Raw genomic sequence first — 26,690 nt, forward strand, 5'->3', positions numbered from 1 at the left:
ATGCATGATCCACCATGCCTGGCCTGTTTATTTATTTTTTTTTAATCTTTCTTAGGATTCTGGACTAAAACCAAGGTGTCAATAGAGCGTTGTTCATTCTGGAGACTCTAGGAGAAAACCCATGTCCTAGCTTCTAGAGGCTGCCTACATTCCTTGACTCATGGCCCCTTTCCTCCATTTTGAAAGCAAGCAGTATAGCATCTTCCAGTCTACATCACATTACTGCAACACACTGCTTTTCATTCTCACATCTCCTTTGACTCCTTAAAGGACTTTTTGTTTGTTTGTTTTTGAGATGGAGTTTCGCTCTTGTTGCCCAGGCTAGGGTGCAATGGTGCCATCTCAGCTCACTGCAACTTCTGCTGCCCAGTTTCAAGCAATTCTCCTGCCTCAGCCTCCCAAGTAGATAGGATTACAGGCAAGCACCACCATGCCTGGCTAATTTTGTATTTTTTAGTAGAGATGGTGTTTGACTATTTTGGCTAAGCTGGTCTCGAACTCCTGACCTCAGATAATCCACCTGCCTTGGCCTCCCAAAGTGCTGGAATTACAGGCATGAGCCACTGTATCTAGCCACCTTGAAGGATCTTTGTGTGTGCCTATGTTTTTAATTGGTTTCATTCAGGTAATCCAGAATAATCTCACCATCCCAAAGTCCCTAATTTAATCACATCTGCAAAGTAAACTTTGCCATTGTATGGTAAAATATTAACTTAACAGGACTGGGTTTTTCAAACTCTGTACATTCCGAAGAAATATCTGAATCTTGACTGGCTTCTGGGAGACAACCTCTGAATCCTTGGAATATCCTGACTGATAAAGTGTCTTTGTTTACCTCAGGCCTTGGGCAATACCAGATAGCACATTTTAATAATGTAATGTATTGTGCAGCTTTTAGGTTACACTGTATTATTTTGAACTTTGGAGAGGCTAGAGATTCCTAAAGTCAGCCATGTGAGTGCTCCATGCCTATGTTACAAACTCCAGTACAATTCTAGACACCAAGACTTAGGCAACTTGTTGTTGGCAATACTATGTGTGTGTTGTCACACATCACTGTTGGATAATTATGCGCTGTGCATATGACTTTGTTAGGAGAGGAAAACTGGAAAATGGCACCTGGTCTTTCCTGAACCCTGTTGTATGCAACTTTTTTTGTTGTTCCCTTCAATCTTTATCTTTTTGTTGTAATGAACTGTAATCATGAGTGTAACTGCTTTTAAGAATTATATGAGTCTCCTAATGAATAACTGAACCTGAGAGTAGACTGGAGGACTCCTAAGTGTAGCCATATAAGGCAACATATTCATAGCTTCCTAGGATTAGAACACGTATGTCTTTTGGGAATCACTACTATACCTATAACAATACATAAAATACATGGCTCTTGTGTAGAAACTTCTTCAATGTATTTGACCAGAGGACTAGCATTTTAAAAATATTGTCAAAAGAGCTTGGAAGGATATGTTCCTTTATTGATTCAAGATTCGTTTTTTTTTTAATTATTATACTTTAAGTTCTGGGGTACATGTGCAGAACATGCAGGTTTGTTACATAGGTCTACACATGCCATGGTGGTTTGCTGCCTCCATCATCCCATCATCTACATTAGGTATTTATCCTAATGCTATCCCTCCCCTATCTCCCACCTCCCGACAGGCCCCAGTGTGTGATGTTCCCTTCCCTGTGTCCATGTGTTCTCACTGTTCAAGGTACACTGCAAAACACTGGATAAAAATCTCTTAAGATTAGGTTTTCTTAAGAGATTTTTATTCAATGTTTTGCAATATACCTTTTGAAAACTATCCTTTCCTACACATAGAATAAAAATTAAAAGCAGAATTAAAAGCAAAAACCGGTCATATTATTTTCCATGTTTGTTATCTAGTAAATGACTCTGTAATCAACTATTTTCTAGCAATAAACAATGAAAAACATACTCATCTTTCATCTAAGAGTGCAAGAAGTAATCAAGGGAATGGGAAAACTCAATTAGCTACCAGAGACTGTACAACATATGTTCTGAAAATCAAACTCCAACCATTCAATATCAATACCTTGAAAGGCATAAAGATGATTAATGTAAAATTGAACTAGAAAAGATGAAAACCCCCTGCACCAATTCTCAATTACATTAGGGTTAAATGAAAGGCAAGAATAAATCTTACATACTCGTATATGGAAATAATCCAGGTATACATATACACACATACATATATGAAAAAACTGTAAGTTTTAGGTTTTACATTAGTATCCCTGATCTATTTTGAGTTAATTTTTGAATAAAGTATGAGGTGTTTAGGTCAAGGTTTATTTTTCTGCATATGTATATCCAAATACCTTAGCATCATTTGTTGAAGATGATAGTTTCCTTCATTGAATTGCTTTTACACCTTTGTAAAGAATCAGTTTATCCTAACAGTTTGCTTCCATTTTGGAGATCTGTATTTTATTCCATTGCTCATGTTTCTGTCCCAAATGTCTTCATTTCTGTAGCTATGTAGTAGGTCTTTATGTTGAGTAAAGTGACTCCTCCCACATTAAATCTTTCTCAATCATGAAATCTATAGATCAATTTGGGAAGAACTGACATCTTTACTATGCTGACTCTTAAAATCGATGAATGCAATATGTCCCTGAAATTATTTAGGTATTGATTTCTTTTATCAGCATTTTGTAATTTTCAGGATATATATCTCACATATATTGTGTTAATATCTTAATATTTCACTTTTCGGAATAATTGTAAATACTATTTTTTCTTTTTTCTTTTGGTGTTTTTATTTTTAAATTTTAAAAAGAAATTTTAAAATTATCTATTTCAAATGCCAAGTTCCTTTTAGCAATATTAAAAAAACATAGCAAATACATTTATTTTGAAGTTCTTTTTCTTTATCTGACAAGTGATATTGAATCTCACTTACATAATTAAAAAGAAACAACACACAATAACTATCACAATAAACTGAACAGATCTTGGTACTGGTTTGAAGAGATTAAGAGCTTAAATGCTCTTAAAGTGATTATATTGCTCATTTGCCAAAATCCATGCTTTCAAAGAAGACTGACCACAGGCAATCTTTGGAAATGAACCATTAAGTGTATATTACTATATCTAAAATAATTTTATGCTGCAAATACTATAATATTTTTCTACAATATTATCTAAGAATTTTATTCTTTTTCTATGCTTACATTTTAGAAAATAGCAGTGTTTTAAGAACATTCATGGATGGTAATATTTCCACTAAATATGGTAGAACAACTAAATAACCCCTTTTATTCAGATTCCCATATACTATAAAAATGCATCTACAATTTAATAAAGTATGTGTTATTAAACTATACTATCAGATGAATAATTATACTAGAAATGAAGGTTTCACCCCCCTTTTTTTGAGAATTATACTTTATATCAATCCTCCTTCCATTAGTCTGTTAGTTATAAAGCATATTAAGCCTCACTGCAAAATTAATTGTAAAGTTTTCTATGCAGACATAGTGCTTAGCAGAGCCCACTGTCTCAGCAGAAAAGGAGTCTGTCTAGTTTCAGCCAAATTTATTTAATTTAGAGTCAGATAAATTTGATTAAATATAAAAAATTATATTCATATTGAACTCCTCCATTATCTAACTCTTTATAGTCCAGTCCATTATTAATAGTATTAATATCATATGGGATTAATAAGGTTTCTACAGAAGGAAACATTTTTCCTTATCTGATTTTAGTAGAGGAATATACAGCTCTGATAAAATGAAATCATCATTATCATCATCATTTTTCAAAACTTCCTTTATGTTTTATGTTTCTTGGGCTTACTGTGCTGATTAAGTGGGGTGATAACTTATTGCATTGGTACCTTATCACTCCACTTAATCAATAAAGTAATAAAGTTATTAGTCTGAATCATAAAAAGTTATAATTTTTTGGTCGAAATGGTCCAATATTAGCAAATTCATATGATTCAATCTACGTATGTATTTTAGGTATATACGGAGGAACAAAAGAATAAACAGATATACATATGATTATATTAGTGAAGAATAATTGGGTCCAGAGAAGTAAATTGCCTCTAGACACCATTGTTCTGCTGAAACAAATAATTTGTTTCGGTCTTTATATACGTGCTCAATTAGATTACTTAAAATTTAAAAGTATTAAAAGTTTAAAAAATAGTTTTAAGAGTTTTTTAAGAATGATGTTTATACATTTACTTACTCAGTCTCTTTTTTTTTCTGGGGGCGGGGACAAGGTCTTTCTCTGTCACCCAGTTTGGAGTACAGTGATGCTATCTCAGCTCACTGTAGCCTCCACCTTCCAGGTTCAAGTGATTCTCTGGCCTCAGTCACCCGAAAGCGGGCCACCATGCCCAGCTAAGTTTTTTTTGTAGACATGGGGTTTCACTATGTTGGCCAAGCTGGTCTCGAACTTCTGACCTCAAATGATTCACCTACCTCAGCCTCCCAAAGTCCCGGGATTACAGGCATGAGCCACCTTGGCCAGCCTACTTCCTCAGTCTTAATGATTATCTTCCTCTGATAATTAGATAATTGGTCTTTCCATATTCCAAAATCCAATGATTCTCTTCTTAGCATGCTCATGTTATCCACACAACAGTACTAATACATTATCCTAAGTTTGCTCTCGATGTTGCTATGGTATGAATGTTTGTATTCCTCCAAAATTTATATGTTTAAAGCTAATCCCCAAGAGGTTGGTACTAGGGGGTGGAGTCTTTAGAATATGATTAGGTTATGAGTACAGAACCGTCACGTTTGGGATTAGTACTCTTATAAAACAGACTGTAGAGAGCCAGCTCACCTCTTCCGTCATGTAAGGACACAGTGACAAGGTACCATCTATGAACTAGGAAATGGTCTGTCATCAGGCACAGAATGTACCTTCATCTTGATCTTGGACTTCCCAGCCTCCAGAACTGTGAGTAATAAATCTCTGTTGTTTCTAAGCCACCCAGTTTATGGCATTTTTATGTAGCAGCCCAGATGGATAAAGAATGATAGTTCTTTCACAGTGAAGAATGTAAAAATAATCAGCATCACTGCATCCATAATCAGAGAAGGGAGGGATATGATAATAAACAGAGTCATAAGTATAATGTATTTAGAAATCTGGGATGAAATCCCATAAACTGACTTGAGTGCCCTCCTCCCCCACTATGAATGTGTATGAAAATCCACTAGAGAGACAGAAATGAAAAATCATGGTCATCCTCACCACACTCTGAACTATTAAATTCACTTGTCGTCTTTCTTTTAAATAGTTTATCATGTATTATCTGACATTACAGTTACCCATTATGAGGAATTATCATAAGTACAAACTTTATCATCATTATCACCTTTACCATCATCATAGACAGATGTAAATCTAGCAGAATGCAAATATAATAAGAAAATTATTCCTGACTCACATAAGAAAACCTTGAAAGTTTTTCTTCTGTCAAAATCTTACAAGTTGACTTAAAAGAGAAGGTATGGTCATAACCGTTTCTTTCTGTTTTTCCATTTCCATGGCTAATTACATTGTAATATTTAAGGTGAGGGTATAGCATTAAGGTGAGGGTATAGCATTGCTTGTGGTGAAATAGATTCTCTATGAGCAATAATCTAGATTGAAAAAGGTAAAATATGTATATTTCCACAGTTTACCTTACACAAATAGAGTGAGTTGTAATTTTTGGTGAATGAGTGAGAGGTCAGTTAGATGACTGTGCGGAATTTTAAAATATCCAATTACATATATGGTGGCATCAGAAGTCTCTTTAGCAACTCTCCTAATATTGTATAGAGATAAAAGCAGTAAGACAGGGCAATAATCACAGCCATATTACTCATTTATAAAATCTCGGTGGAAATTATCTCTGAATTAGGTTTTAACAAAGAAGGATGAGACTCAATTGTGATGGCACGACAGACATCAAGTGCCAATGGTACAATACATTTAATACTATTACCATACTTCTTTGTGATGTTTTGTTTTTATCATAATGTTTGGCACAATGGCCACAGGAGCAGAAGTCAGTGGGTTAGAGGGTTAAAAGTCGAATGAAGATATACAGGTAAATCTTGGAGATACTGCAAGTTTAGATCCAGATTGGCAAAATTAAGTGAGTCACATGAATTATTTCATTTCCCAGTGTATATAAAAGCTATGTTTACACTATTCTGTAGTCTACTAAGTATGCAAAGCATTATGTTAAAAAATGTACATACCTTAACAAAAAAACATAATTTATTGCTATGAAAGCTAGTAATATCTGAGCTTTCAGTGAGTTGTCCTCTTTTTGCTGGCGGAGGCTCTTGCCTCAATGTGGATGGCTGCTGATTGATCAGATTGGGGCTGCTGAAGGTGGGAGCAACTGTGACAATTTCTTAAAAGGAGACAATAGTGAAGTTTGCTGCATCAAAGGAATGTTACTTTCACAAAACATTCCTTTGTAGCATGTGATGCTGTTTGATAGCATTTTTCTCACAGTAGAACTTTCAAAATTGGAGTCAGTCTTCTCAAATTCTGCCACTATTTTATCAACTAAGTATATGTACTATTCTAAAGCCTTTGCTACCATCAATGTCAATGTTCTCAGCATCTTCACCAGAAGTAAATTTCATCTCAAGAAAGCACTTTCTTTGCTCATCCATAAGATGCAACTCCTCATCCATTCAAGTTTTATTGTATTTTAGGAATTCAGCAACGTCTTCAGGCTCCACTTCTCATTTTAGTTCTTCTATTTTTACCACATCTGCATTGACTTCTTCTAGTGACAACTTGAGCTCCTTAAAGTCATCCATGAAGGCTGACATCAACCTCTTCTAAACTCCTGTTAAATTTGATGCTTTGACTTCCTCCCAAGAATCACAAATGTTTTTAATGGCATCTAGAATGGTGAATTCTTTACAGAAGGTTTTCAATTTCCTTTGCTCATATCCATCAGAAGACTTATAATTTATGGCAGTTATAACCTTACTAAATGTATTTCTTAAATAATGAGACATAAATATTGAAATTACTCTTTGATCCATGGGCTACACAGTGGATGTTGTATTAGCATGTATGAAAACAACATGACTCTCCCTGTACCTCTCCAACTGAACTCTTGGGTGACCAGCTACATTATTAATGAGCAGTAATAATTTTTGAAAAACCATATATTTTTGTGAGCATAAGTTCTCAACCCTGGGCTTAAAATACTTACGAAATCATGTCGTAAACAGATGTGCTCTCATCAAGGCTTATTGTAATTTTAATAGAGCAAAGGCAAAGTCAATTTAGCATAATTCTTGAGGGTCCTAGGATTTTCAGAATGGTAAATGAGCATTGACTTCAACTTAAAGTCACCGGCTGCATTAAACTCTAGCACAAGAATCACCCTGTCTTTTGAAGCTTTGAAGCCAGGCATTGACTTCCCCTCTCTAGCTATGAGAATCCTAGATGGCATCTTCTTCAAATAGAAGTCTATTTCATCTACGTAAAAAATCTGTCATTTAGTGTAGCCACTTTTATCAATGATGTTAGCTAGAACTTCTGGATAACTTGCTGCAGCCTCTCCAACTGCACTTGCTGCCTCACTTTGCAATTTTATGTTTGGAGGTGGCTTCTTTCCTTAAACTTCATAAACCAACCTCTGTTAGCTTTCCACTTTTCTTCTGCAGCTTCCTTACCTCTCAGCTTTCATAGAATTGAAGAGAGTTAGGATCTTCCTCTGGATTGGCTCTTGCTTAAGGGAATATTGTGGCTGGTTTGACATGTCCAGACCACTAAAATTTTATCTGTATCAACAGTAAGGCTTCTTTGATTTCTTTTCACCCATGTGTGCATTAGGGTAACACTTTTAATTGCCTTCAAGAATTTCTCCTTTGCATTCACACCTTGACTAACTGGTGCAAGAGGCCTAGATTTCAGCCTAACTCAGCTTTTGATATGCCTTCTTCACAAAACTTAATCATTTCTAGCTTTTCATTTAAGGCGAGACATGTGAGACACATCCTTTCACTTGAACACTTGGAGATCATTGTGGGGTTGTTAATTGGGGCAACATGAGTCATGCCCATTTGAAATAACAAACTTAATTGATCAATGTTGTGTGTGTTCTGAATGCTCCACCAACCAGACGCCCCACCATCTCTCTCCTTCTCCTTGGACCTTTCCAACTTGGAGAGTTAGTCAAGGTGTGAATGCAAAGGAAAAATTATTGAAGGAAATTAAAAGTGTTACCCCAATGCATACATGGATAAAAAGAAAGCAAAGCAGACTTACTGCTGATATTGATAAAATTTTAGTGGTCTGGACAGATCAAACCACCCACACTATTCCCTTAAGCAAGAGCCAATCCAGGGGAAGATGCTAACTCTCTTCAATTCTATGAATACTTAGAGACCACTGTGGGATTGTTAACTGATGTTATTTCAATATTGGTTTGTCTCAGAATACAAAGGTCCAGGGAGAGAGGGAGAGAGAGATGACAACAGAGCGGGTGGGGGTTGGGGGTGGGGGCTGGGGGAGGCTGATTGGTGGAGCAGTCAGGACATACACAACACTGATTAACTTTGTTATTTTATATGGGCATGACTCATGTTGCCCCAAAACAATAACAATAGTAACTTCAAAGATCATTGATCATGGATCTCCATATATTCTTTGAGCGTAGCTTTTTTACTCTAGCCAGTGTCAGCTTGTTGAGGGCAGAAATCATTTCTGGTTAATATTTCTATGCTCTCAGTGCTCACTGCAATACCATTCATATGGTACTGTATGTGTCCAATAAAAACTTACTAAGTGAATGATACTTGAAGTCGAAAAATGTGAAGATATGATAGTAAATCAAGAAAGAAGATACCTCTGGGCTTTATTCATGAAACGGTAGAGATATAAATAGCTTTAACATATAAATTGGTTGAAAGTAAATTAAATCAAAATCCCTATGCTAAAGAGTTATAATACTGTCTATTGTGATGTAAATATGAGTTCATAAGAATTTTTTCAATGTAAAATGAGGCTTGGTGATTAGACTATCATCTCTGAAAAAATTCAATCTTTAGTATTATTTTATGTAGTTCTTTTTATCCCTAATAGTGGCCTCAAACATTCTATCTTCATCAACATTATCCTTACCACAGCACTACTTACACACTTTCCCAATTTATCATCAGCTGTCATGTAAAACTCAGAACAAAGCCACTTAGCCAAAGCACATGTTTGACTGTGAATTAGGCTTCTTTTTAAAACAAAGGTATTATTTACCTATTGATGCTGGCTTCCGTCGTAAGCCCATGATAACTGGCCACCAAGAGGTTAGAAAATGAAATTTCCTAATTAATTGATTAGGAAATTAATTTTTTTTTTTTTTTTTTTTTTTTTTTACATCCAATAAGTGGTCGAATGTATTGTTACATCCAATACTGGTTGAGAAAACTTGTGCTGTTGTAGTGTTGTACTCAGTCTTACTTAATTCTTGGAAGCATCACACATTTAAAATAACCCATTAGCTGTTTTCTAGCTGAGGATGAATAGGTAAAGATAATCATTTCCACAATGATAGTTGGAAGTAGCTATAGATATTATCTAATTCAGTGGATTTCTTCAAGATCTCAGTTTTCTACGCTGTGTCTATGGGACTATAGGGTGAAGGTGGGAATGGGTGACAGTTGAGTCAAATTCTCTCATTTTGATTCAGGATGCCTACACCTTCAATTTTTCGTTTCTTTGTTGGGCTTTCACATGAGACTTTTAAAAAACGTGTTCTGTGTATTTTTAAAATGAAACTCAAAGTCTGTTATAGTACTCCTGGAAAGTACTATCAAGCAATTGCACATGGTGTGATGAACACTTGTTATCTTTTCTATCACTTTCGATCTTTTCTTTTTTCTTTAATGATCTGTGGCCTAATGCTTCCATTTCTTCAGAAGAAAATAAAAGGCTCAGAATGATAATAACTGTTACCAAGTCACGATGTAGCAAAATTGGTGTGTCACTTCTGACAGTTTCTCTAACTCCCAAACCAATGCATATTTTGATAATTGCCCTCATTATTTCCTCAAATATACTTCCCTGTCAGAAAAAATGATTATATATAAAATTAAATGAGGAAAACTATTAATAATAAAATATCATGTTGTCTTGGGTTGCCTTTTCCCAGAAGCAAACCCTGAGCAAAGTATTTGAGTGCAAGCAACTTATTTCAGAGTTGATCCCAGGAAGCACAGCAAAGAAGTGGGTGAGACTAAGAAAAGAACAAAACCAGTACAGTGTACGCTTAATGAGCATGTCATCATTGTGATAAAGTGAAGTTCAATACCACTTGAGACCTCTAGAATGATTTATCTCAACTGAGAAGCAAAAAAAAAGATGGGGAACTTCCTGTAAACTCCCATGTATAACGTGTTAGGAACAATTATCATTATAATTACATCATTTATTATTAGCTATCACATTGTAGTTTTATTAGTATAAGACCGAATGCATACAAATTTTTGCAAACTTCAAGGAAGTTTCCATTTTATTTGAAATTTGTTTTTGATTAAAAATGATGGTTGGCCAGGTGCGGTGGCTCAAGCCTGTAATCCCAGCACTTTGGGAGGCCGAGGCAGGTGGATCACGAGGTCAAGAGATCGAGACCATCCTGGCCGACATGGTGAAGCCCCGTCTCTACTAAAAATACAAAAAAAAAAAAAAAAATTAGCTGGGCATGGTGGTGCGTGCCTGTAATCCCAGCTACTCAGGAGGCTGAGGCAGGAGAATTGCCTGAACCCAGGAGGCGGAGGTTGCGGTGAGCCAAGATGGCGCCATTGCACTCCAGCCTGGGTAACATGAGTGAAACTCCGTCTCAAATAAATAAATAAATAAATAAAATAATAAAAAAAAATAAAAAATGATAGAACACTCCTTCAGTCAATTAAAAATATCAGCAGATCCATCTGCTTGGAAAATTATTCTTCCTGATGCTGGCTTCCAACATACTGGTTGACATTATTATGTTGGCTTAAGCAGTCATAGGGGTAATTGTTTTTATAATGTGATCAATTATCTTATTTTTCCTACACACTTTCAACCTGTATTTATTCTCCATCTTTGTCACATTAAAGATTGTCAACGTTTTCTCTTGATTAATTTGACAGCACAAATGAATATCAACATGGCACTATTGCCTTAAAATGGAAAAGATAAAAAAGCAATCATGAATCAAATGTTGCTTTAATATACAATTTCAGATTTTGAGTTCATTTCCACTTCTGATTATGTTTATATTTTCTACCTTCCCTTTCCTTTCATGCCTTGTTATTCTAAAGGTCAATATATTCATTAATTATGCAACAAGTGTCATGTTTACAATGTTTGTAAATGTAGCCACAACACTTGATTTTTTAAAGTAATATAATAAAATATATCCTCTGTGTTGGCTAATATAAGCCCACAAATGATTGTTTCATTTTCTAATCAATTAAAAGTATAATGTATACAATTGGATTCTGTCAGGCTTGATGTGTCTTTTAAGCACAGCACATTAAATTCCATTATGTATGGAAAGGACTGTATATAATGTCAATAGGGAATAAATAGAATTGCTACAAAAAGCATCAAAATAAATGATTAAATATACATAGCTCTTGGCATGTGGCTTCCTGTTAACACAGAATTGTGATTTTTAATAATGGACAATTTCAAAACCAATTTGCTATATACTTAATGCGTCTTTGAGATTTTCCTTCCACAGAGAAGATTTAGGATATTATAAAATAATTAATGTGTCCATATCTTTATTAATTTTCTAATATCACAAAGCTGTAAATTAGAGGAAGTAGGTATTAACACGTCATATCATTTGATACATTCACTGAATTCCTACTCTTCTTTGCAGCCTCAAGGCACTTGTGTCCTGCAGACTCTGCAGAGTACTACTGAAGTTCAGGCTGTAAACCAATTACGCATTTGCTCTGCTTCCCTATTGCTGGCCTTATACATCCCTATTCGCCAAGCCCAAATCCTTCAGTGTGCAGTTCTCATTTTCTGATGAAAACTCAGTGGAAAAATGGAAGTAGACATTTGCTTTTAATTTCATGTACTTTACAATAACCATGCTGTGTGGTACAATTGGGTGATTCATGAACTCCATCATTTTCTGTTAATGATGAAACAAGAAAAATGAAGAACCACATCTCTGCTTTGTGTTACTTTACCGATAGGCCTGAATCCACATACCTTATAAACTAAACTGACAATTTACTCTGCTATTATTTTAAATGATGATTCTATTAAATTATTTGTATTTATCAGTGAATAAATTGAATGCATTAATACCTCAGGGGACGTCATGTGTAAATCACAAAGGAAATAAAGCTTTTAAAATACCATGTGGGATGGTATCTCAATGTTGTTTTGATTTGCATTTCTCTGATGACCAGTGATGATGAGCATTTTTTCATATGTTTGTTGGCCTCATGTATGTCTTCTTTTGTAAAGCATCTGTTCATATCCTTTGCCCACTTTTGAATGGGCTTGTTAGTTTTTTTCTTGTAGATCTGTTTTAGTTCTTTGTAAATTCTGGATATCAGCCCTTTGTCAGATGGGTAAACGGGACCATCATTCTCAACAAACTGACAGAAGAGCAGAAGATCAAACACCACATGTTCTCACTCATAGGCGGGTGTTGAACAATGAGAACACATGGACACAGGGAGGGGAGCACTACACACTGGGGTCAGTTGGGGGGAAATAGGGGAGGGACGGTGGGGGGTGGGGAGGTGGGGAGAGATAGCAAGGGGAGAGAAGCCAGATGTAGGTGATGGGGAGGAAGGCAGCAAATCACACTGCCACGTGTGTACCTATGCAACAATCTTGCATGTTCTTCACATGTACCCCAAAACCTAAAATGCAATAAAATAAATAAAAATAAATAAAATAAAATAAAATAAAATACCATGTGGGGTAACTATCATACCGTCATAACTAAATATCCCAAATTTTAACAGTATGAAATAGACCAAAATGATAACTTGGGTCAACTCATTTCCATAAACTGAATGAAGAGGAATCTTGAAAATCGTACGGTTCGTGTACTATGGTTAGTAATATTAGAGGGAAGAAGGAGGCAATGGAAATGATGCCACCTTAGGACTCAAAAAAATTACTGGCTGTGTAACCCATCACTACTTTAGGGAAACTTTGCGTTGCTCCCTCCAGAAGAGCTGAGCAAAAGGTAAAAAAATGAATAGAGGATTCATGGTCCTTAGGCACTAATAATTTATCAATAAATAACCTGAAAAGTATAGCACAGCAAAAAAAAGTGGTGACACAAGTATTAGGAAGATTCTATGGGAGCATACATAGAGGTACATGATTCAGCCAAAAGTAAAGAAGAGGCACTAGCTACACTATTTTGGAGGATTATAAAACACATACCAAGTAAATACGTGTAAGTAAGAATTGTTTATGTCTGTGGGATGGAGTCAACATTTTCAAAGGCATATGACAGAGAAGTGTGTTACATTCAGAGAACTGTTTGTATGGCTAGGGTGAGGCATTCACATGGTAGATTAGACTGAGAACATGGTAGGGAAATTGTTCTAAAGTACTTTTTCTTTCATAGAAGTTATCTGAATTATAATCTATAAATAATATAAAGCCACTTGTGGATTTTAAGCAGAGGAATAAGATATTGAGGTTTTTTTTTTTTAGGATTTTTTAGGAGAAGTTTTCCCCTGTTTTCCCAGGCTGGAGTGCAATGGCGCGATCTCGGCTCACCGCAACCTCCGCCTCCTGGGTTCAGGCAATTCTCCTGCCTCAACCTCCTGAGTAGCTGGGATTACAGGCACGCGCCACCATGCCCAGCTAATGTTTTTTTTTTTTTTTTTTTTTTTTGTTTTTTTAGTAGGGACGGGGTTTCACCATGTTGACCAGGATGGTCTCGATCTCCTGACCTCGTGATCCACCCACCTCGGCCTCCCAAAGTGCTGGGATTACAGGCTTGAGCCACCGCGCCTGGCCGATACTGAGTTTTGACTTTGAGAGTGATAAGCCTAGCAGCCTTGTGAAGGGTAAACTGGAGAGAAGCAAGAAGGAAGGTACGTTTAGGAAGCTATCAGTGTATTCAAAGTCAGATATGGGGATCTGTATCAAGGTGGTGACTGTCAGGAGATATGGAGGAGGGGACGGCAGAGCTAAAATAAATTTAGGATACAAATAGGGAGAAATTTCTTACATGGCTCTCTATAAAGAGGAAATAACACTTCCTACCTTGCTTATTCACATAACAACTATGTTAGATAAATTAAACATGAAAGTATTTTGTTAATTTTAAAGTTTTGTATATTTAAGGAATTAATATTATCAAGTGCTTATGAATTAAAGGTACTGGTTTAATGACATTTCTATTTGTTCACATACAGTGAAACAACTATAAACATTTGCTTCATTTACTCCTTAAGAGAAACGCAGCATGTCAGGCAACTCATTTGGATTTAAATTTCTAAGTGGAAGTACTATTGAGTATCTACTTTGCATGAAGCCAGGAAGTGTGGCAAGGGGACTCTGGCCAAGGACTAGAAGACACAGAGACTGATAGTACATTGTTTCTCAGGCATCTGTGGAATGCTTTGCCCATGAAAAAGAAAGAGAAATAAATATTTGGAACTAAATATGGATGAGAAATAACCCTAGAATAGGTTGCTAAAAATAATTAAAACAAAAGATTGTTAAAATAAATTCAATCCCTAAATGCAGGCAAAGTTTAGCTATAATCTGGTCTCTGGATATTAACTCACCTAATTCGTATTTAGGTTGCACACGAATAAGAGTTCAGTATTGAGAAAATTCTATTTATTCAATACAATGAATAAAATCAAGGAAGTGACTCCTCTAATTACCATGTTGGAAAGAAAGATACAGAAATTGAATTATTTAATGATATTGGAAAAAGGGGTTATCCCTAAAACCTATGGCAGAAGAACTAAGGGCATGTAGTGACCCAAATCTGTATCGCGAACTCAATTTCCTTCCAAGTAGGTACAGAGGCAAATCGTGGAAGGACTGCAATGTATATAATCTTATAAATCTGGTTCTGATTAGAGCTGTTTCACAAGTAGCTCAATCTCACTTAGGCTTAGCTTGTAGCTCTATAAACTAGGCATAATGAAACATTTTTAAGGGGGTTGTTCTAAAAAGCAGCTAAAATAATTCATAAACTGGACCTAGCTTGTTAAAAATAAATAGTAAATATTAAGGTACTAGTAATGATGTTTTGTAAACTAAATCTTATCTCAAAGAAAGAAAGTATTGTAAAATTTGTGTTGTTCTTCATCAACTATCAAAAATTAAAATTTTTGGAATTAGAACCAAATTCGGAATGGGAACATTAACGTAATAAGAATACATGTGAGAAGAAAGTCAATATAATAACAAAGTTATGAAAGAAGAAAAAGAAAATCTGATGCCAAAAGGAACATACAGGTTTACACATTGCATGGTCATGCTATATGACATTTTGTTAGTTGGAGATATTTTTGTTTACAAAATCAATGAGATTAATCATGCATCACTCTATACTTGCTTTTAAAATTACCATGTTATCATTTCTTGGCCTTCCCAAAGAGACAAGGAGTTTAAGTCATGATATTAGATAGGACTACAAACCCTACATGGTTTACTAGAAAAAACCCTTTACTTCAGTGTCAGGAGACTTTTGTTATATCTGGACTTACTATTAACTAGAAGAAACGTAAAGGAAATGACAATTTCTCTATAAGTCTCACTTTCCTCATCTGTCAAACTAAGAGATGGAATGAAATATTCCTTAGTGGAATCTGGGTTTTAAAATTCTAAGTTTCTACAAAAGATTATCTGTCTAGATGTTTGCAACACATACAATAAATATAGGGACCATATAAAATGTAAAGAGCTCATAACTATAAAAAGCAAAATGGTAAATCAATGGAAAAATGAGCATGAGATTTAAAAAGTACACTTTTATATATTTGTGTTATTTTTCAGTAAAACGTTTTAAAAATCAAGCTGGATGGAATTACTTTAATCTATAAAGGGAAATTACTAATGAAAGGTGGGAGGAAATGTTATTCTTACTATAGATAACGTCCACATGACCAATAAACATAAAAAATGGTTCTCAAATTAATTAGTCATTAGAAAAAAATAAAAATGAGAGACAATATGAGATAGTATAGTATAAAAGCCAGAAAGACTGAAATTAAGGACTAATAATACTAAGCATTGACAAATCCAGAACTTCTAGAAAGTATTGATGGTTCTTTGTTTACCTACCTTGAAAAACTACTTGGCATTTTCAACTAAAGGTGAGTATTTTACTATTCTATCACCTAATAATTCTACTTATTGGCATTTACATAACATAAATATATGCACATGTACAGCAAATCTGCAAGAATATTCAAAGTGAAATTATTTTTATGAGTTCACAAATGGAATCAATTTAAATAATCATCCAGATTAGATGGAATAAGTAAATTATAGTACATTTATATGATGACATACTACACAACACTGAAAATAATGGAAGAAACAAAACAGATAGATCTCACAAACATAATGTTGTGAATTAGAAGCCAGAAACAAAAGAATACATCTGTATGGCCTCAAGTACATAAATTTCAGGAACTGTCTATCCAAATCAATGTTGTGTTAGAAGTCAGTAAGACACATATCTCTGGGAGAGTATTGACTATGAAGTGGTAAGACAAAGTTTTTCGATGCTGGTAATATTCTTTTCTTGCCTTTAGTAATTACTGGGGTGTGCCCAATCTGTGAAAGTTGACGAAATTGTACACCTATTGACTTGTGAATTTTTATACATTCATGTTATAGTTCAGTAAACCGTTTTAAAAATCAAGCTGTATAGAATTACTTTCTTTAATCTATAAAGGGAAATTACTAATGAATGTTGGGAGGAATTTTTCCTTGGCTTTAGCCTATATATCTAAATTACATCAGAGAGTCAGAGATATAAATATAGAGATATAGATAAATATACACATATATGCATATCTACATATGCAAGAAGACGGGGAGGGAAGAAGGGGGAGAGAGAAGGAGAGAGTGACTTTCTTGAAAATTAAACTCTTTAGAAAATGTACTGCTTGAGAGAGAATGACTTTCTGGATGATTCAATTCTTCAGAAAATACCTTGTTTACCTATGTCTTTTGAATTTCCTAGGAGGAGTTGGGTATGAGGCTGAAGATCAATTAAATTGGAAGACGGTGAAGTTGGAGAAAACATTACCCGAATATCTAACACAATTTCTTATTGTCACAGGTTTATTTGGCAATAGGTCTATTATATCTAAGATGTTACCCTTTCAGCCCTCCTTCATAATCTCTGAGGTTTGATTCTGTGATTAATTTAACTTTATACACGAGTGAAACATTTTCAGGTAGCCTCTAATTAAAGAGAGTTAGACATTGAGATAAAATATGACAATTTCTCTAAAGAAAGCATAGGAAAGAGTTTACAGGGATAGATGTACTTAAACTACCAATGAGAGTAATTGTTTTCAAATTCTCCTGAGGGGAAGTTTGGATGGTCATGGTCATGCTAGGTGTAATAATATTTAATCTCATTTTATGCAACTGGCTTTTACAACAATCTAGACCTTTTCCTTCTAGGTTTGAGTCCAGTGAAGACGAGCAACAGGTGGTAGGCACTCTCCTTATTTCAAGTGACACTTCAAATATGTCACTTTACCCTTTACTTTGAATGACTATTTTTTGCTGGATTTGCTTTCTTTCTGTTCAGCTGTCATTTTGATCTTTGATGGACTTGCCAGTTTTTTCACATCACTCAAACTAGAAATTCTGGAAGCCTCTAGGTAAACCAACTTTACTGTCTGGATCCATAGTTGCTGTTGCTCTCTGGCTATCACTGTAGATATTTTCCAATTTTCACCCACATAAAGCACGTTCATCTCTAAATTCCTCAGGGACTTTATCTTAGTCATCTTGCTCTAGCACAGAGCCTGGCAGTTAGAGTTTATTAACAAGCATTTGTTGGAAGAATATAAAACAGCAGAAACAACCTGTCACTTCAGTTGGTAGTCTCTAATCCTGTCTGGATGATCTAATGGAGAAATAGACTCTAATTCCTGCGACTGTGACCATCAAAACCAGTCCATGAATGGATCAGCAGCCAAAGGGAGAGGAACCTGAGATTCCTACTCACTAAATTAATGTGCCCATTACATGTTGGCTTTTACTCAATCTCCTTCTTTTTACACTTGACATAGAACATAAATGAATCCCACATCTCTCCTAAAATCCATACAATTTCAGGTTAGCATTAGTGTCACTTTCAATGACACAACACATTGTTGCTGTACCGAATAATTCTACTTATAGCATGTATAAAAGAAATCTGTACTAGTAAAAGCAGATTATGATCTTTATCACATTTTATCCTGGGTGTGTTACAATCAATCATAACAATGTCATGATCAGAGCAGAATGATACTGATAAGTTTATTTTTTCTACTGTTCTTAGCTCCTTGCATTCATAACCCTGTCTTCAGATTGCAATATAATGCCAATATTTCTTCTGGAAATTTGATAAGCACCATCCATTTACCTTTAAGTGTATATGGACAGCGATTAATCTCTGCATACCACCTACCTTTCCAGTGGCCACCTTCTGCCTCCTCTATAAATGTTTGTTCAAAAGAACATCTCATTTTTACTTCCTAAAGAACTTTTGTCTAGACAATATTTTCACCCATTTGCTTATTTATTGTAGTGTACTTTAGGATGTAACCCCAAAGCTCAAGAAAATAAGTTTTTTTGGAGGCCAGTCATGTTAGGCATATAATTTATATGTTAATAATTTAAGGCATCTTTTCAAAAGTAGTATATATGTTGACTACTTATTCTTGATTTATTCAGAAGTCACATTTTATATTGCAATTAGTATCTGCAGGTCAAAATGCATGGAGTTATAAAAAGGTTTTCTTTAAAAAATTTGCTTTCTAAAATTATCAAAGGAGACACTGTAACATTACAGCTAACTTGAGCTTTTTAATTTAATTTAATTTAATTTAATTTAATTTAATTTAATGATAGTGTGAACAGGTCCCCAAGACACTATCTTATATTTTGCTAATATCTATATAGAGTGGATTAAATTTGTGAAAAGATATATCTGTACAGAGATTCTATAAATTTCTCAAGGTCAGAAAATAAACCATAAAAAGACTTAATTCTGCTAAAGCTTTAAGCATGCTAATATTTGTTAACTTGATCTTATAAAATGTCATTTGAGATGTGTTTATTTCCAAACCTTAAAATATTATTTTTTATTAATCAGGTTATAAGTTTTTGCTAACTTGTAATAACTTTATTATTTTTTCTGTTGACCCTAACATATAACAAATGAAGACATGTTAATATAGAACATGTTAAGAAGGTAAATAAAATATCACCACTCATGTTACCATTGCAAATACACATAAGAGTTTTATACTAAGACAGCCATCTCCTCCCTCTGACTTATATTTTCCTGAAGGACATTTACATAGCACAAATATTTTAAAGACTTTTGGCTATTTAATGACACCATGAACATATACTTTGAATCTAAGGAAAAGGAGAGTCATATTTATCTCGTTTCTAAAACAATTTAAATGTGCCATGTCCTTATTTGCTAAGCTGAAAGGAAGATGAAATCAAATAAATGGAAAATCAAATATTTAAAAATTTCTAGGAGCTTTTTGTTTGCCTTTTTGTTATTTTAATAAGAAAAACAAAGTAAAACATAAAAACACAAAGCCTCACCCAGCATCCTCTTACAAAATGCTCTATTTTCACATAAGCAGTACTGTTTGTCCTATTTATTACTGGTCTTTAAGAGAAATAGACCTAAAAATGAACATCTTGGAAGTCTAGTGTACTTTCATAATTCCCTGAGCAGCTCAGTGATTATGAGGAATGTGAACCAGAGTTCAATATTCTTACCCTTGGAATCAAGAAAAAGAAAGTCCTTTAAAAGATCAAGATCTTTGATAGCAGTAACAAGAACTAAATATGCCAGGGGTAGAGCCGTCCTCTTATCAATTTCAGGCAAGAAGCAATCTTTTTCTGCATAGCGAAAGGCAAGGTAACGAAAGCAAAAATCTGTGTGACTTCAATTACATAAAATTGACTAGATGGTTGAAAAACAATACTTTCACAGAATTTGTTCTATCTGTAGACTTTACTTGTATGTTTGTTCTTATTCAGAGATATATTAAGAGCAAATGAAATTGTTTTCAAACACAGAAAAAAAGCTTCCCCATGACAACTTTTTCTCAATTGCCTCTTGCCTTTCCTCAATTGCCTCTTGCCTTTCCTCAGTTTTATCATCTTCAGTGGGTCTCCCTCATTGCTCCACATTTCTAAGCCAACAGGAAGAATTTCTTTCAGACCCTTAAGCCTTGTATTTGTTACCATAGAGACAGGCATCACAAAATAGCTGCTAAGGAATATCCTCATGGAAATACAACAAGAATTCTATGGGTTTGACAGGAATTTCCAGTGCTACCAGTGAGCAGAAATTATATCTTTCCCTAGAAAAAAAAATGTCAGGATTTTAGTTGCACAATTTAGTTGCACATTATGGAACTATGGAGATTGTAGTATTTGCTGGTGAATTCAGAATCTCTCAGGTTTACGCTTAGAATTTGATTATAGCTTCTTCTATGACATGAAAAAAATACCTTCTCGTATCTCCATGTTCAGGAAATATTAATAACTCATTGCTAATTCTTAAATCTAGCATGTCTTATCAATCATTTACTAACAACCTTAATTGTTCTTTTATAGTACAATGCATTTATTTTATCTTTATCCCTCCTAGAACATATTTGATCAAGAACACAGTCATATTTTTATAAAACCAAGTCTCTAAAACTCTGCAATTCCAAACCTGCTGAGAGAGTCTATAAACCCACGAGGAGAGAAGAGGGTAGCTCTAAGAAGAAAATTCCACTCACTTTACCTTGTTTTCCATTGACTTTCACACTTTTTTAAGTCTACTGAAATCACACGCTAACAGAAAAGCAGCAGTAAAAATACATGAATCCTACCAAATAGGTAAATTCAGCAAGATCAATGGAGTCAAAGTAAATATTATATATGTCAATGATTGCAGAGACTTCAATTTTTTATAGCAACATTAAATAAACATTCCTCAGCAAGTAAATTATCTCAATAGATTAGCAGCCAAACAAACCCATCTTTTTCTGTTAGGCTGTATATTTAGACTACTTTCCATAGTCTCTGGTACTTAAGTAATATGAGTGGTTACAATTTCCGTTTATGGTATAGAACTGTATTTAACTTTGACCTCACTTGTCTGGATACTTGAATCAATAAGCAAAACAGAAAATTTCTTTATAGTCTAGAGATGAGGCGACCAAATTTTTTTCTATCAAGGGCCAGATAGTAAATATTCCAGCTTCATGGCCCACGTGATCTCTGTCATAAGTACTTACAGTGTTTTAGCATGAAAGCAGCCATATATAGTATATAAATAAATAAATGGGTGTGGCTGTCTTCTAAATAATCTTTGTAGACAGTTAAATGGAAATTTTATATAATTTCATGTGTCACAAATATTCTTGAAATAAAGCAATTCAGAAACATGAAGACTATTTTAACTACCTGGTCAAATCGTAATAGATGTGATATGCGGGCAATCATTTACTGACCACCAGCCTGGATGGCTCAAGTGAAGTAGTAGAGACACTCAGTGTCTAAAAAAAAAGGAACATGTTTTTAAAAGAGATGATTGGACTCACAGATTCTTAGTTGAAAATTATCTCAGACATCTTCTTCAATTTCCATTTAGTGCAGGAACTCCACTCTTAGCACTGAGCACTTTAGGAACAAGGAGTGCAATGTCTCACAAAGTAGTCAGTTCTCTGCTTAACACCATTAACTGGAAGAATACTTTTCCATTGCTACAATAGAGGTGCAAGTGAGTCTAAACCCTCTTCTGCACTATAGCACAACTAATATTTGAAATCAGCTTAATTTTCTCTATTTTTTTTCTTCAGGTATTCTTCAAATTTTCACTTTTCTAATACTTTCCATGTCCCACAAATGTAATTTGTATGTCCTTTTAGCATTCAGGCACATTTCACTGAACATACCCACAAATATAAGATTCCTCTTAGATCATGGTGGCCCTCTAATATATGTATATGTATATATTATCATATATAATATATATATAAGATGGTATATATATATCTTTTATATATATATATATATATCTTTCTAAATTTTGTTCTCGTTTTTCATTTCCTCTTTCAGGATTCATGTTCAACAATATTACTTTGTTTCTTTGTAATTGATGTCGTATGAATTACGACTGAGATGACCAACAAATCAGTAATATTTATTCAATTAATTATTGTTAAGCTTGAACTGTCTTATGTTCCGTATTTGCCAAATTGATTTCACAAACCTTAGCTTATGATGTCATACTTATTCCTATTACAATTCTTCCCTTTGACCTCTCCACAGTTTTTGGGTGGTCATAGTCCTTTGGTACCCTAATAATTCAATGTATTTATTCTCCTTCCCAGCTAGACAGGCTATCTGAATCGTCCTTCAGTTTTTGGATATTAATATTTCACAGGCCAAGTAGGTCCAAAAACAGAGTCATAAGGCACCTTACAGAAGATTAGGTTCAAGTCAGATGGAGCCAATTATATAGAACTATGCTATAGTCCTGTGAGAGGCCCTCTTCCTGGTTTACAGTGATTGATTGACACATCAAAGGCAGAGTAATTTAGCAAGCTGATTGATTGACCATACTCTTATGTCAAACAGCAAACACTTCTCCACTTTCACCATATGGGCATCATAAAAATCTACCAAAGTCCATGCTATAATCAGGATAGCTAGCCATGTCACATACTTTTCCGATAAAATTGGAGAATCACGACATATGTTACCTTTGCACTCTTTCCAAACCATCTCACCTTCAGGAATTTTCAGTTACTTCCAGTGAAGAAAAAATATTTCCAGTTTTAAGTAATTATTTCCTCTCTGCAATCTAATTATGGACATTCCTTCCTATTTTTCACTTTAGTTTATTAACTCCAGGACCAACTAAAATATTGTCATGGCTTCCTCTTTTTAAACAGTTTTGACTTTTTTTTCCCCAAGGGGTGTGCGTGCATATGCACATGCTTAAGTGGTTTGTTTATTTGTCTTTTACTTCTTAAAAGATGGATTATATGAGAATTGGAGGATAATAGGATGGAGCAAGCTTCTCAGGGAAAACATTTCAAAGCATGTCTCTTAACCGATAGTGTCTTTCCCTGCTCATCTTTCTGACGAGCAACACACCTGAGAGGCAGCTACTCTATCTCATGTGGGAAATTTCTCCCGACAGTCTTATCACTAAAAGAGAACTGAGGGAGATTTTTTACTTAAAAAATAATGATGCCCAATAAGATTTTTAACTAAAAGAGATAAATCTTTGTTTTAGAATATAAATGCCTTAGAGAAAACAATCTGAGTTTGCAGAAAATTGGGGAAAACTCACATAGATTTATGAAAGTCGCGAATTCTGGATTTAAAAATATATTAAAATGTTAGTAGTCTATTTCATTGTGTCCCACTTCTCTTTCTCACTTTCTATTTTTATGCATTTCTCCTTCATCGTTTTTTCTCCCTTGAATCACTTCAGAAAACACAGGATTAGGCAATTGGGATTTGAAGACTTCACGTGGTCTCATCACTTTGCATGCTGACCCTGTTTTAGCGCAAGAAACATTGGCAGGCTTTTCCAGCTCTTACAATGCATTTATCAATAAGGGTTTGTCTGCTCTTCAGGTGCGTGGCATATAGACTTTACGATTTCATTAATAAGCAACAGCTGGTGCCACCTAGTGTCTGTCCTCTCCATTCATCAGTGAGACCAAATACAGAGCACTTTCTAACCACAAATGAAGCAAGCCTAAACTATAAATGAACAAATACAAAAACATAGTTTGGAGATTCCAGCGGCTGATTTAAATGACACGATCTTCATTGAAAAAGAAAAACCTCTTTTAAAAGTAACTATGGTAATAATAGTGTGAGGCTAGAAGAAAGTTCACATTTTTCTCGAAGGAGACAATTCACAAAAGGAGAGTCCTACGAAAGATGCAATGTAAAAGAGTTTTACCAGTCTTGAATTGTCACTTAAAACGATTATAAAAAGTTGAAAAGTAAAATTGGCCTAAGATGACTGTATTTTAAACAATAGTATAGACAGAGCTGATTTTTCTCAACCAACCCCAAAATAACCCTGTAGCATTTGGATGCAAAATTCTGTCAGTCTTTGAGCTTCCCAAAGATTAACCAAGTACTGTAATATACTATGCAAAAGCATCTACAGTACTTAAAAGTATTAAGTGGAAATAATCAGATTGCCTGAGCCACATTATAAAAAGTATTTTGCTGCTAAAATGATACATCTAGAAAAATATTTTCTCTCCTGCTGTATACATGAATTACGAATGATATATTCAATCACAGTCATGTATGCTTCAAGGTTAAAAAGTACTCATACAAATCCTTGACTATTTTTCAAAACAGAAGTTAGAAATTATTTTGGAGAAATCCTAGTATAATTAACCCACCAGTTTCTAATTAATTTACTGATCTTTAAATACGTGATGTTTTTAACTCACCCTTTCTAAGAGGAATACGTAATTGAAAACCATGGACTAACATTCAGAAAAAAAGTTACATAACAGCCAATAGTGTTCCTTAACAAGGCTGACTGGGATATTACAATTACTACAGAAAAGGCACTGCACATATGGGTAACACTGTGTACACTGAAAGGTCATATTAGATGTACATATATGATAGTCTTAGCTAGTCAGGCTATTGAGGAGACCGGGTAGAGAGCCGAAAGATTCTGTACTACACAGACAGTTAATAATCAGGCTTCTCATACTTAGGAAAATCTATTTCTATATTATTTAACATTTGTTTTAAACAATCACTTGTTAAATGTTTGAATGTTTTATTTTCTCGTGACCCTAGTGGTGGTAAAAATTATTTCAATATGTTCAGTCTGATTACACTCACTGACAGATCCCCATGACAGCATGTGAAGATAGGTTATAGAAACGATGCATACTTTATACAAAAAGCAAAAATTGCTCCCATTTCTCCAAAAACTTTATTTTTGGAGCCAAATACCCTCCGTGCTCATGCTCCATTTGCTTAAAAGTACTTATAACTATAATCCACTGATTGTAGGGCAAAGAAATATTGCCAAACAGAGAAAGGGTTCTAAAAATTGTACGCAGGCAAGAAAGAATGTAAGACAAAACTCATTAAAGGGCAAAATAAATAAATAAATAAATAAATGCTCACATTTTCAATAATTTATCATTTTTGTCATTTTTCATTAACAGCTTTCAAAGCCCTATCTGAAACAAGCTGATACAGAGAAATTAAGAGCAGTAATCAAGCGAGAAATGATAGACCAGCTGGGTTGACATCAACTTGGCAAAACGTGAATACAGTTCAATAGCTGAAACAGATGCTAGAGTTGTTGAAAAACCCTGCAGGAGATATTGATATATTTTCTTCATATAATGCAGAATGACTGAATAAATGTCAAAAGCTAGAAATTGATGAGGAGAAATGACTGACAGCCAAAGTCCTTATAAAATAGAAACCAAGTGTTAACAATTTCCAACCTAACCAAACATTCTATACATTCTCATTTCTCTCAGTGTCTCAATATGCCAATACATCAATCAGTTCTTGCAACTAAATTGCATATAACTAACCTGGGGTAGATTTCCCCGTAGATTTTCTCCCCCCTGTCATCATCTACCTGAAGAAACCTAGACTCTTGAACAATACTTTATTCTGAAATCTTCTAACACTGATTTCTATCCCAGAAGTGTTTTCCTGAGGTTGGAGGCAAGCACATCCCCTCCCCAAAATATAACCCAGCACAAGGCAATTTTAAAATCCATTCTGTAAAAGCAACACTGTTTGCAGAGTTTGAAGAGCTCGGCAATAAACCCCTGCTACCAACAGCTGCTTGTTCAAACATATGCTTTGTCATGGTCAGCTTCTAATTGTATTCATAATGATGTAATAGCTTTAATAATCCTACCTTCCATGCCAGCTGTTTTTCCTGTCACTCCATCATGCCAATAAGTTGGCTGCTGTAACAAATCAAGATAGTGCAAAACAGCATCTTTCTCCTGATTCTGTCATCTTCCTGAAAGCATTCTATTACTGCCGACTGCTGGGAACCAGAAAGTCTATTTGAATTCCAACAGCTCCCCTTTCGCATGATTCAAGTTAGGTTAGGTGGGCATGCCTAACATGATTCTCTCAGTCATTTATTATGCAGCTGCTACAACGTCGGTGTGGTAACCACTCTGACTATCTGATACGTCAGTCGAACAAAACCTATACCTCGGAGCAAACACATGAGCCAGAGCAGCGTTCTGCATTTAACGAGCACTCTTCCTGCCTAAAAAACAGTGGATATGCAAATCTCTTTCAGTATCTACTCGCTCTTCTGTACAGATGCAAAGCCTTTGGATTAGATTATTTTCCAAACTGTCACAAGAGTAGAGTTTCTTGCCAAACGTCATATTATTCACACTGGAATTTTGGCTGATTTTTACTTATCTTCACAGCCTTT

General features: G+C 34.7%; 1 protein-coding gene across 1 annotated transcript in view; it reads right to left on the bottom strand.

Annotated features, from left to right (window-relative positions):
- DMD (dystrophin) overlaps positions 1-26,460 on the bottom strand; it is a 2,282,798-nt gene extending 2,256,338 nt beyond the window's left edge. The window contains exon 1 of the mRNA XM_032285800.1: positions 26,151-26,460. Coding sequence (XP_032141691.1) covers positions 26,151-26,157 — 7 coding nt within the window. The 5' untranslated portion in view covers positions 26,158-26,460. The remainder of the gene's footprint in view (positions 1-26,150) is intronic.
- Positions 26,461-26,690: the final 230 nt, after the last annotated feature.

Source organism: Sapajus apella, unplaced genomic scaffold (assembly GCF_009761245.1).
Source record: "Sapajus apella isolate SASKATOON/1434 unplaced genomic scaffold, GSC_monkey_1.0 scaffold17, whole genome shotgun sequence".
Taxonomy (NCBI): domain Eukaryota; kingdom Metazoa; phylum Chordata; class Mammalia; order Primates; family Cebidae; genus Sapajus; species Sapajus apella.